Source organism: Echinops telfairi, unplaced genomic scaffold, assembly GCF_000313985.2.
Source record: "Echinops telfairi isolate 266 unplaced genomic scaffold, ASM31398v2 ScPeMD7_443;HRSCAF=831, whole genome shotgun sequence".
NCBI classification, from domain to species: Eukaryota; Metazoa; Chordata; class Mammalia; order Afrosoricida; family Tenrecidae; genus Echinops; species Echinops telfairi.
Genome location: NW_022104341.1, coordinates 58,010,110 through 58,022,179, shown reverse-complemented (window position 1 = coordinate 58,022,179; position 12,070 = coordinate 58,010,110). Strand labels below are relative to the sequence as shown.

Below are 12,070 nucleotides of genomic sequence, written 5' to 3'. Positions count from 1 at the left end.
GGACAACAGAAAAGTGGGTGAAGGGAGACGTCGGACAGGGCAAGATATGACAAAATAACAATTTATAAACTATCAAGGGCTGATGAGGGAGGGGGGAGTGGGGAGGGAGGGGAATGATGAGGACCTAATGTCGGGGGTCTAAGTGAAGAGAAAATGTTTTGAGAATGATGTACAAATGCGCTTTACACAATTGATGTGTGTATGGATTGCGATAACAATTGTAATGAGCCCCTAATAAAATTTTTTAAAACAAAACAAAACAAATTGAACCTAATTAAAGCATAGTGATTAATCACAAAAACCATTTAAAAAAAAAGAAACACTTGCTGATGAAGATAAAAGATTGTAGCCTTCAGTGTAGATTACAACTCAATGTAAGGAAGGCCAAAATCCTCACAACTGGACCAATGGATAACATCATGATAGATGGAGAAAAGGATGAAGCTGTCAAGGATTTTGTCTTGCTTGCATCCATAATCAATGCTCATGGAAGCAGCAGTTAAGAGACCAAAAGACTTAAGGGGAACATGGCAGCCCCCAAGGGCCACACCAGGACTCCATGTGGAAGCCTGACTGAAGGAACTGAACTCTACTTCAAAATTACCTGTATCCCTTGGACTTAGGACTGACATGGAAGAGGAAGCAAATGACGGCCATCTTGAAACTGGAAAAGGCACGGGATCCTTGGTTTAGTAGGCATCCAATGAAAGGGAACCCAGAACCACCCTCTATTTACTATCTCAATGCCCTCTTGGCATTAATATGACAGCTAGTAATCTGGTAGGCAAGGGTCTGCCCTGTAAGAATGTTATAAGAAATTTCCCCCTAGCACCAACTCCATGTTCAAAAATGTACACTGAGCTCAATAATTAAAGAATTCAATCTGTATAAACAACTCATGGATTGCAGTTTGCAACTAGACTATAGTCACATAATCTTCTTTTTTCAACAGAACCTTAATTCTATGCCCAGAGTAGAGACCCAAAACCCATCTGTAGACAATTGGACATCCCCTCACAGAAGGGTCACAAGGAAGGGATGAGCCAGCCAGGGTACAGTATAGCACTGACAAAACACACAACATTCCTCTAGTTCTTTAATGCTTCCTTGCCCGCCCATCATGACCCCAGATCTACCTTATAAGATCAGAGCATGTATACTGGTACAGATAAGAGTCCTTGATACACACAACCCAGGAGAGATAATCCTCTCAGGAACAATAATGGGAGTAATGATACCATGACGGTAGGGGGAAGATGGGGGGGCGTGAAGGGGGAACTGATAACAATGATCGATGTATAACTGCCCCCCCCCAGGTGGAAAAACAACAGAAACACAGGTGAAGGGAGACAGCAGGACTGTATAAGATATGAAAATAATAGTAATTCATAATTTATCAAGGGGTGACAAGGGTGGGAGTGTAGAGGGGGGAGCGGAGCTGATACCAAGGGCTCAAGTAGAAAGAAAATATTTTGAAAATGATGATGGCAACATATGTACAAAAGTGCTTGACACACATAGAGGACCTAATGTCGGGGGACACAATTGACATATGGATTGTTAAAAGAGCTGCAAGAGTCCCCAACAAAATGATTTATAAAAAAAAATTCTATGCCATTGTATAAATTCGTGATACTATCAATGGGATGTCCTTATAGCCCAGGGGGATGATCAATACATTTTTCCCTTTGTCATAAAATGATAATATGACTGATCATAACCTGAGGACAAGTAAATGGACTCTGGGCTCCCACTTAATTCTAGCCCCAATCGAAGAAGAGTTCTTTCTTATAACATGGCCCTGCTCTATACTCATCATCATGAAAAGATCACTGAAGTGCTATAGCAAAATATGGTGAAGAAAGCAGATGGTGCCTAGCTACCAGAAAGAATATGTCTTGGGTCTTAAACCTTGTTTCAGACAAGCAGCCATATAAGTGAGGCATCAACTAAGTCCCCATGGAAGAAGAATACTAGCCTGTGTGATCTAAAGATGATAATAACAAAAATCCAAATATGATGTAGGGAAAAATATCAGAGCTTAAATTGTGAATACCCAATTTGTAGAAGGCTCAGGAGGGCTGTGGGGCCCTCCTATTTGCAGAAAACAGCCACAACTATTTGCAGAGTACCTAGTCCAATTACGCCTCTGGCAGATGCCCTCTGGCCCTGGTCGAGAGGTGTGAAAAGTTCTGCTACCAGACAAAGATGATTGCATAACTTGATTATGGGGAATGGAACTACAGTATAATATGATGCCTGGTCAGTTGGCCTTCCTCTTGATCCAACCTGAATTTACTCTCGGCTTAAATATTTCTCATTTGTTCCATGACAAAAAAAATTTCTCTCTGGCTTATTTTAATACTGCTGGTGGTTTTCTTCTTTCTTTTTTATTTTTAATCTGTTTTATTATTATTATTGTTATTTTCTTTGTTTCATTTTATTTATTGTTTTAGTAAGGTTTCCCATTTTATGATGCACAGAAGGAGTGGATACATAGACAATAACTGATTCGATGGTTATAGGGAATAGGGAGCAGATGAGGGGAATTGGAGAGCAAATAACGCAGGTGGGGAGAGGGTTGCACTAGAACTGATTGTGATGATATATATACAACTCTTTTTGAAAGAATTTTAATTATGGATGTGTATGATACTTGAATTTTATATCAATAAACCTATAAAAGGAAGAAAAGATGTATATAGAGTCCATTATTTTTTAAATTGTCAAACTTGTTTGCTAGAGATTTTTCTACATTAATTCCTTTTAAAAAATAGCTGATGCCCCTTTTGTACTTCTTAATTGAATAACTCATTTATCTTCTTGCTATTCTTTTTTTTTGGTATAAGTAATAAATAAAACATCTCCTCTCTCTCATGGTAGTTCTTCTTCTGTGGCTAACCAGAGGTCAAAAATGACACACTGCTTACTCGGTTGTTTTCTGGAAAGAATATGGGAAGTTAAAGTTTTGATTATTTTGTTTCATTGTTGTCTTTCATTGTTCCTGTTTAAAATGGCAAAAATGAATATGATTAGCATATTTTGAGCTCAGGGGTAGAAATCACCATTTGAATTTCTCAGAAACCATGTTGCTTAAGGAAAATGGCTGACAGAAGGTCAATATGGCTGGCAGAAAGCCTGGATCTGGTTTAATGCTCTCAGAGACCTAATCCATATTTTTGTATAAATAGAATACTTTAGATAAGGATTTAGACAAGCTAGATAAGGATGGAGCTTGATTGTTTTAAAGAATTTGATTTAGGATCTGATTCTATTTTTGTTTATACTGATTTCTTCTGCTTATTATCGATATAATGATTTATAGAAATGTTTATTGGAAAGTGTGGAAATAGAAAACTTGTAAGCCCACTTTCTTTCAGCCATTAAAATTTGATCTTTAGATGGGTTTAGGCCATGCCTGTAAAGAAAGCTTTGAAAAGATAAGCCCCACCCTGTGCTTTGGAGTACTCAGGATATTTGCATTCTAAGAGACTTGCTGCGGGGCAAGACTGACAGAGTGAAGGAAAAGAGGGACTCTGGATTTTGGAATTTTGAGCCAGTGGTTTGGGCCAGTAACTGGAAAAATATCTGGACACATGAAGAAAACTCCTCTGTGGGACTGAACGTTAAAGGGAGCCTGTGGGCAGGCTGAAATGCTTGCTAGATGACCATCTGGATCCATTGGTTGAGTGGAAGTGGGAGAAATGCAGCAATAAAGAGACAAGTTGAATCTGGCCACTCATGCCTGTGGACTTGGTTTACAAGAAAAAGAGAAGACGAGACCCGGTTGACTGGTCTAAAGTTCATGACCTAGCACAAGGGGGCTAGGATTGTTGAGTATTTGTGAGAACCCATGGTTTAAAGCAGTGGTTCTCAGCCTGGAGGTCGCAACCCCTTTGGGGGTTGAACGACCCTTTCCCAGGAGTTGCCTAAGACCATATTTCCAATGGTCTTAGGAATCAACCGCTCCTCCATCTGTGTCCAGGCGAGTCTGCCCACATGCAGATATGCCCCATACAGGGCTACCACAAAATGAGGTCACCAAACGGGGTCACCACACATGGTCACCACAACATGAGGTATTAAAGAGACATGGCATTAGGAAGGTTGAGAACCAGTGGTCTAAAGGCAGGTGACCAACGGGCACCCTGGGAAGGCTATGTGAGGCAGCCTACATTTAGTTGACCAGAACCCAACCAGATGAAGAGATTTTTGAGCTTGTGAACCAGTGTATATTTTTGCTGACTTTATGGATGGCCTGTCCTGATTTGACTTTGCTTATGGATTCAGACTTCACAAGGTTCTAACTGAAATGAAGATTCTTCACGTCAAAAAATATGATTATCTCCTCAGAGAACAGGGTTGATGTAAGTGGGCAGTATAGAAATTGGATACCCAAAACTGGGGGGATAAAGGCATGAAGTGGTTGGCTTACAAACTTTCATAGGTGAGGGAATATATTTATAGGATTAAGGTGTAGGTGTTACTTAACTGGAATTGTTAGGCTAAAGAATTGTGTACAGGTGCAAAGTTAGCAAGGGGTGGATTGTGATAGTTAAGGTTTATTGTGGCATTCTGGCCGATAAACACGTGGGATGAACTGAAAGGCAGAGAAATAAATGGGCTCGGTGAGTCTTGCTTTTCTTGTTCTCTGGTGTCTTGTTCTCTGATGGTCAGACCAGTCTGCAGCTGCCTTAGCTAGTTCTTTGCCTCAGCTGGCAAGGCTCACTTCCTGTGAGACATGCCTGAGGAGAAGCCACATGGACCTACCCTGATGCAGCTCTGGGTGCTGGAGAAGCCGTGTGGAAAACCCTGACAGTGCTGAGATACTTACACGCTCACTGATTCAGCTTTCCTTCTACATTTGGTGTCATTGCATGTGTTTTGTGAGTTTGAGGAGGACTTTGTAGATCAGTGTCGGACATATGGCTAGTGTCGGACTTATGTGTTTGGACTGGACTGGGTTGGGATGCTTTCTTAATGTACAGCTACTCTTTATATAAAACTCATAAAATATGAGTGTCTAATGAATTTTGTTTCTCTAGTCTACCCAGACTAACACAGGACCCAACTGCTGTTGTGATTTGGCCAAAATTTCCTTGTATGTTTATTTTTGGCTTATGAAGTTCCACTTATTAAATAATTGACTGATTCAAAGAAAACTATTTTAAACAGGGTAGCTTATTAAGCAGACCGTGGGAGCCTCTGTGGCATAAACAGTTTGCAATTGTCTGTTAACCTAAAGACTGGCAGTTTAAGTCACTCAGCATTTCCACGGAAGAGAGTCCTGGCCAACTTTTCCCACAAGATTGCAGCCAAGAGAACCTTAGGAAACAGTTTGACTCTGTAAAATACAGGTCTCCAAGAGATGGATCTTCTACACTGATGTTTTGCCTTTTCTCCAATGTGTTTTAAATAAATAGACTAAATACGGGTTACCTTTGTCCTCCATTAAGATTTTGTCACATTGAACTTCTTTCGTCTTTGGAGCCCCATTGATAGTCTGCATCATCCTTTCAACATATAAGTCATTGCCGGCTCTATTTTTACAAAGGATTTCATACTTTATGTTTCTCTGGCTGTAAAAAAATAAAGTATACTCAATTCATTAAGAAAATTAATTATTGCCACATAAGTCATTACTCAACACAACCTTTTCTCTTGCAACTGAAAAGTAAAGTGAAAGATCAAAAGTATCATTAGAAAAAGATTTTGCATAGAACTACATTCAAAAGATTCTTTTATAGTATACCTCCCAACAAGCCCCACTACTTTCATGCCCTAGCAACAACAAGCTAACACTAACGCCTTCCCTCTGTATGCAGGAGATCCTACATCCGCGAATTCAACCAACCTCAGATCGAAAATACTGGAGATTTTTTTTTTTAAAAAACCAAAGCAATTAAGTGGTCAAAGCAATCTCTCAAATGCTAAGAGGTGCTTAAGTGCTATTTAAATAGCATTTCCATTATATTAGTCCTCATAAGTAATCTGAAGATGATTTAATGTATATGAGAGAAGCAGCACGGGTTATATGCAAGTGCAAAGCCATTTTATTTAAGGGATTTTTGAGTATTTGTGGATTTGGGGATCCACAGGGGTCTTGGAATTATCCATCACAGATATCAAGTGATAACTGTATTCTTTTATTTTTTAATTTTAAATTATACATTTCCTTCAAAAGTCTTTCTTTTGTGGCATCCTGAAAATATGAAATATTTTCTTAATAGTGTGGTTCTCCATTTGTTTTATTTTTCTCATTTGCATTATGATTTCTTCTAGATCCATGAAAAATTTATAAATGGTCTGCTTTATTTCCAAATGGGTAGATGAATGATGTCTATGTGTTAGTTGAGATTTATGTTATTAATTTTTAACTTCACTGCATGTGGTCAAAGAATATAGTTTATATGATCGCTACCTTTGAGATGTTTCAAGGCCTTGATGTGTGGTCATGTGCATGAATGCATTTTGTAAATGTTCCCACTTTTGCTTGAGAAGAATAATGTGTGTGCCCCATTAAGTGTCAAGTTCAATATATGGCCATTAAATCAAGTGATTCTTACTTCAAAATCTCTACATCTTCAGTAATATTTTTGGTCTGATTGACATTATCAATGGGTGAGAAGTATTTTTAAAACCTCTACTCTATTAGTCTTACCAAATTTCCAATTTTTGCTTCATATATTCTGAAGTTATAGTACTAGGAGATTTCAAGTATAACTGTCATAAATTTCTATATCCTCTTGATCTCTAATAACACTATCAACTTGATTGTTTATCGGTGATATGTTTTTTTTATTTCCTTTCTTCCCATCTTTCAATTTTAAAAATCATCTTTTTATATTTAGTGGTTTTGCATGTCAGCAGAATGTACCAAGTACAATTCTTTTTTGTGGACTTTTTATTTATTTCATTTTCTTTTTTAAATTTTATCATTTTATTAGGGTATCTTACAACTCTTATTACAATCCATACATCAATTGTATCATATATATTTGTACATGTGTTGTCATCATTCTTTTCTAGACATTTATATTCTATTGAGCCCTTGGTATCAGCTCCTCTTTTTCCCCTCTCTGCCCCAACCCCACCATTGTGACCCCTTGATAGATTATATTTAAAGTGTTTATCTACTCATCGAATAGTATCTCATCTTATTTTTTTCTTTCTGAAACTTTGATTATATGTATAAAAGACTATTATCAACATATTTTTTAACTTCTCTTTCATATTTTATGTCCTCTTATAATTCCAACCTTCATTCTGATATAATTTATCCATATCTATTTTACAATTCATGAAATATCTATTCCATTATGTTTACATATCTGTATGTGAGTGCGTGTTTGTGTGTGTTCTCACAGGACACCTCTTACTACCCTCACAGTATGAGCAGGTGTATAGTTGTAATGAAAAAATTTCCCAGGTGTAACTTCCCAGACTTTTTAACTCATCCTGAAAACTTCATAATAAAAGCCTCCATGATCATCATGTGTCCTTTGGAAAAAATGATCAAAATTAACTGTTGGGGATCCCAAAACACAGTTGCCATAATCTTCCAAGCTGGTTTCTCTGCCTTGAATTTAAATGGCTCAGGAATGGAAGCCATTGTTGATTGGACCTTTTGACAGAAGACCTCCTCAGGAGACCGAGGGAAGTAGATTACTGAGGGAACTGCTTTGCAGCCATCCGCTGGGAGCAGAAACATGTCTAAACAGACTGTGTTTGAAATAAACCTGTGCATGTATGAACTGGGACCCTAGTAGCAGTAATTGTCACTTACAAACGGGAAGTGTATGCAAACACACACACACACATTTTGTAGCTATTTTTTTTTCCTACATCAGGTTTGTTATTTTGATAGTTCCTTAATACTAAGCATATTTTAACTTTTATTTATTTAAATATTTAACATATCTTTTATATTTTAAATCTGATACCATTTTCCATCGTCCTCAGAGTTTAGATCTATGGTTTGTTATTTTGCCTTACTCTCACTTAGAATGCCTTGCATTTGTTGTTCCTTTTGTACTTTAACCAAATTCAAGGTAAAGGAACTTTAATGGCCTATCCTGCACAAGGCTTCCTCTAAAGATTTGTGTTTGTTTTTGATGATAGCCAGTAGAATCTACTGACCTAGGACCACTTAAGAGTCCTTTGAGGGTCCTAATTTATTAGAGGAATTTGTCCTTGAGCTCCCTCAGTCTGTGAGGGCCCCACGACATACTGGTGACTTCCAGATGCCTATGTTAACATTAATAGCTGCTCCCAGCACAAACCCTGTGTAGCTCACTTCCCTGCTTCTGATGACAACTTGCCTCCCCTCTCTGATGTCAGGTAACTTGTCTTCCTCTTTGTTTCTTTCCTCTCCTCTTTTCATCCTAGGGATTTTCCTTTACTTCTTATGAGCTCTAGAAAGCAGTACTCTGGATTTCACTGTAGCAACAATAGGAAGACTCTCCAATGCACCTATTTTACTGTACCTTTTATAGTCCAGACAACACTCTTGCATGTTTTATATTTGGGTCAGGATATTGCCCCCAAAGTAAGTGGACTGTTTTTCAGTAAGCGTTACAACTCATATCTAAATGATATTGGATTCTAAGTAATCTGGATACTTCTATTAATAGTCTATTTCTATAATTAAAAAAGGCTAATAGGCAACTCTGATCTAAGTGAATTAGTTCTTGCCCCATATCACTTTCCTAATGTTTAAATATAAAGTCAGTTCTTTATTTTTTAAACTGATCGTTTTATATGCACAAAGAATATTAAAACTTACATGGAGAGTTGTTTAGCTTCCCTTACTACTTATATGATTTGCCTTATTAGTGCATCTACTGTTATAAGAATAAGTAAATACGGGCAATGAATGTACAAATGCGCTTTACGCAATTGATGTGTGTGTGGATTGTGATAAGAGTTGTATGAGCCCCTAATAAAATGATTTAAAAAAAAAAAGATTGACTAGTTTGAGGATGCAGATTTTCTCCAGTTATATTTTGAGTGTCTTCCAACCTGTGGGGCCCATATTTCTGGCATTATATCAGTGTTTTGGTGCTGGTGATAAAGTTTTTAGTGGCCAATCCCCCCAAAAAAACAAAGAATAAGTAAATGCTATGTCATCTTCCTCTAGAAAAATGTAATACAACATAAGCACATAGCTTAGTCTACACTCCTACTTTTACAGAGTACATACACCCTCACTGTTTATCCAGGAATCCCAAAGAAACTTTCTCACACATAAGAGTAAGAAACCTTGACTTTAGCATTTTAATTACAAAATCAAAGTAGACAATTGAGCCATACATACTTTACTTTCTCCGCTTCATCAGATTCTACAGAGACCAGGACTGTTGGCAGGTCAAAAAACCTCAGTGTTTCTGACTCTGTGAGTATTATCTCTATGTTCTTTTCCAAATCTTCTTTTGTTAAAACTTTTTCAGTTGTCGTTCTTACAACTCGTAAATCTAAGAGACATGACAATAAAAAAATCACTTACTAATTGTTTTTTTGTTCATTTCAATTTGTCATTTTTCCTCCTAGTCACAGAAATGCCAGGATGGGTCCCATTTTACAGGTGGTTTTAGACGGGTCAAATGAAAGCGGAAGGGGTCTGAGACAGATTTTGCTTTCCTGATAAAAGGGGAGAATGAGACTAGTTCTGTCCCCTTTATCCTTCATTCTGCCTTTAATGTAGATACAATATCAAGAGCTGGGAGGGGGATTTTGAGACCAGGAGGAAGCAGCAAGGGGCATAAGAAAAGAGAACGACATAACTGCGATTCCAGAGTGGAACATAATTGAGTTCACAAAATCAATGCCAAAAACTGACTACTTCTTAGCTTCTTTTAGTGTGAGAAAATAGTTTGTATTTGTTTAAGCTAATAATGGCTAGGTATTCCATTACTCGTCAAAAACATTCCTTCCAACTACTTGTCTTAGTACCAATAATAAGTCCAACACATATCAATGTTCCAACCTTATCAATATGTTCACCAACCCCCGCCCCCATTACCTTCTCAAATGAAAGATATACTTAGTATACTCCATGCCAAGTGAGTCGCAAGGGGCTACTCATTGTTCGCAGAGGTTTTAATGTTACTGTGGTACATATGCATATAGCAAAAGGTTGGCCAACACATTGTGGTGATGATTGCACAACAGGATGTATATTACTGAACTGCACATGTAAAATGATGTTGAAACCTCCAGCACCTTTAGCCATCCATAATTTTCTTTGCTCTTGTATCTTCGCTTTCATAATCCTTTTCCTTACCTCATGCTTTACCCTCTGCCTAGACTGGGCTTCTGCTACTTCTGCCAAAAAATTCCTATTCATCTTTCAAGTCAGTCGCATTCTCTGGGAAGTCTGTCGTGTTTTCAGTTCAGAGGTGTTAATAGCTCCTTTTGAAGTGCTCCCAGACATCCTGCATAATGTTTTTATGACATTGATCACACTTTATGAGAATGACTTGCCTTCCTAATTGTAAGTTGAACACTATTAACATAGGGCCAGTGGTCCCTGAAGCTTGTGATGCAAACTGAAACAGTACATCTGGGACTTTCCCAATGTATACGTCCTTCCTGGAAATTGTTCAAATCATTATCATATTCTTTCTTAAGTGCCTGCCATATAATACATAGATTTGCAAATAGAGAATGAATGATTAATGGAAATAAACGAGTATATTTTCGTTACCTGTATAACTAACCAATCTTTCTCGTCTGTAGGATGGTTCTTCTAGGTCTTCAGCTATTGATTCAGTTGTTGATATACTTGACCTAGAAACAGTACTGCTTCCTAAAGCTGACCTTTAATAATAAATAACATTATTCATTTACTTAAATATCCTTATATTCAAGTAAAATGATAAATTAAAATACATTCAGATGAAGAAATCAAATACACTACAATAATAGAATAAATACTATTTTTATGGAAAATAATATGCTATTACTTGAAAGAAACAAAATTTTTCTAAACATTGAGTTGATTTTTAATGTTTTTCTTTGTCGTCATTTGTGATTTGAGTGAAAATTTACAGAACAAATTGCTTTTCCATTCAACAGTTCATATCCATTTTGTTTTGTGGCATGGATCCCAATCCCCAATGTGACAGCACTTTTCCCACTTCCCCAGTGTGTACCACTTCCCTTCATCCTTCTTTCCGGTACCTGTCAGCTTCCTGAGCTCTCCACCTGGACACATACTGCCCTTCTGATCTCATGTGGCTGATGACTCCGGTGAGTGCACACTCCCTGGTGTCACTGTTCATCTCGTAAGCCTGTCTGTTGATTGGCTGAAGGTTGAGTCATGGGAATGTGTTTAGTTTTAGGATTAGAGAGTATCTAGAGGCCATAATCTCAGGGGTTCCACCAGTCTCTATCAGGCCAGTAAACCTGGTCTTGTTTATGATTTTGAGTTTTGTTCCAACCTTTTCCTCTACTATCTATGACTTCCTATTACGATCCCTTTTAGATCACATGATCTTGGAGGTTACAAAGTCATTGTTAATATATTTTAGAGAATAAGATACATCCAACCTATGCTCCAAGTCCTTCAATGGATATCAGTATTTTTAGGATAAAATCTAAAATCTTATGATACAATCCCCAATACAGCCCACTTACCCATATACTTGTTACAACTCTTCCCCTGGTTCTTTTGCTTTACTTACATTGTCTTTTGTATTAAAATAAATGTTCTTTAAATTTTTTTTTAAACATTTTATTAGGGCCTCATACAACTGTTATCCCACTCCATACACACATCAATTGTGTAAAGCGCATTTGTACATCGTTTCTCAAAACATTTTCCCTCCATTTAAACCCCCGACATTAGGTCCTCATACAACTGTTATCCCAATCCATACACACATCAATTGTGTAAAGCGCATTTGTACATCGTTTCTCAAAACATTTTCTCTCATTTTAAACCCCCGACATTAGGTCCTCATTTTTCCCCTCCCTCCCGGCTCCCCACTCCCGCATGAGCCCTTGATAGTTTATAAATGGGTATTTTGTCATATCTTGCCCTGTCCGACGTCTCCCTTCATCCACTTTT

The 12,070-nt window shown here is 37.6% G+C and overlaps 1 protein-coding gene across 1 annotated transcript in view; it reads right to left on the bottom strand.

The window, feature by feature from the left end:
• Positions 1–12,070, bottom strand: part of DNAI4 (dynein axonemal intermediate chain 4) — an 88,203-nt gene that overhangs the window by 48,789 nt on the left and 27,344 nt on the right. Inside the window, exons 4-6 of the mRNA XM_004699617.2 lie at positions 10,706–10,818; positions 9,317–9,473; positions 5,440–5,579 (exon numbers count right to left, since the gene is read on the bottom strand). Coding sequence (XP_004699674.1) covers positions 5,440–5,579; positions 9,317–9,473; positions 10,706–10,818 — 410 coding nt within the window. The remainder of the gene's footprint in view (positions 1–5,439; positions 5,580–9,316; positions 9,474–10,705; positions 10,819–12,070) is intronic.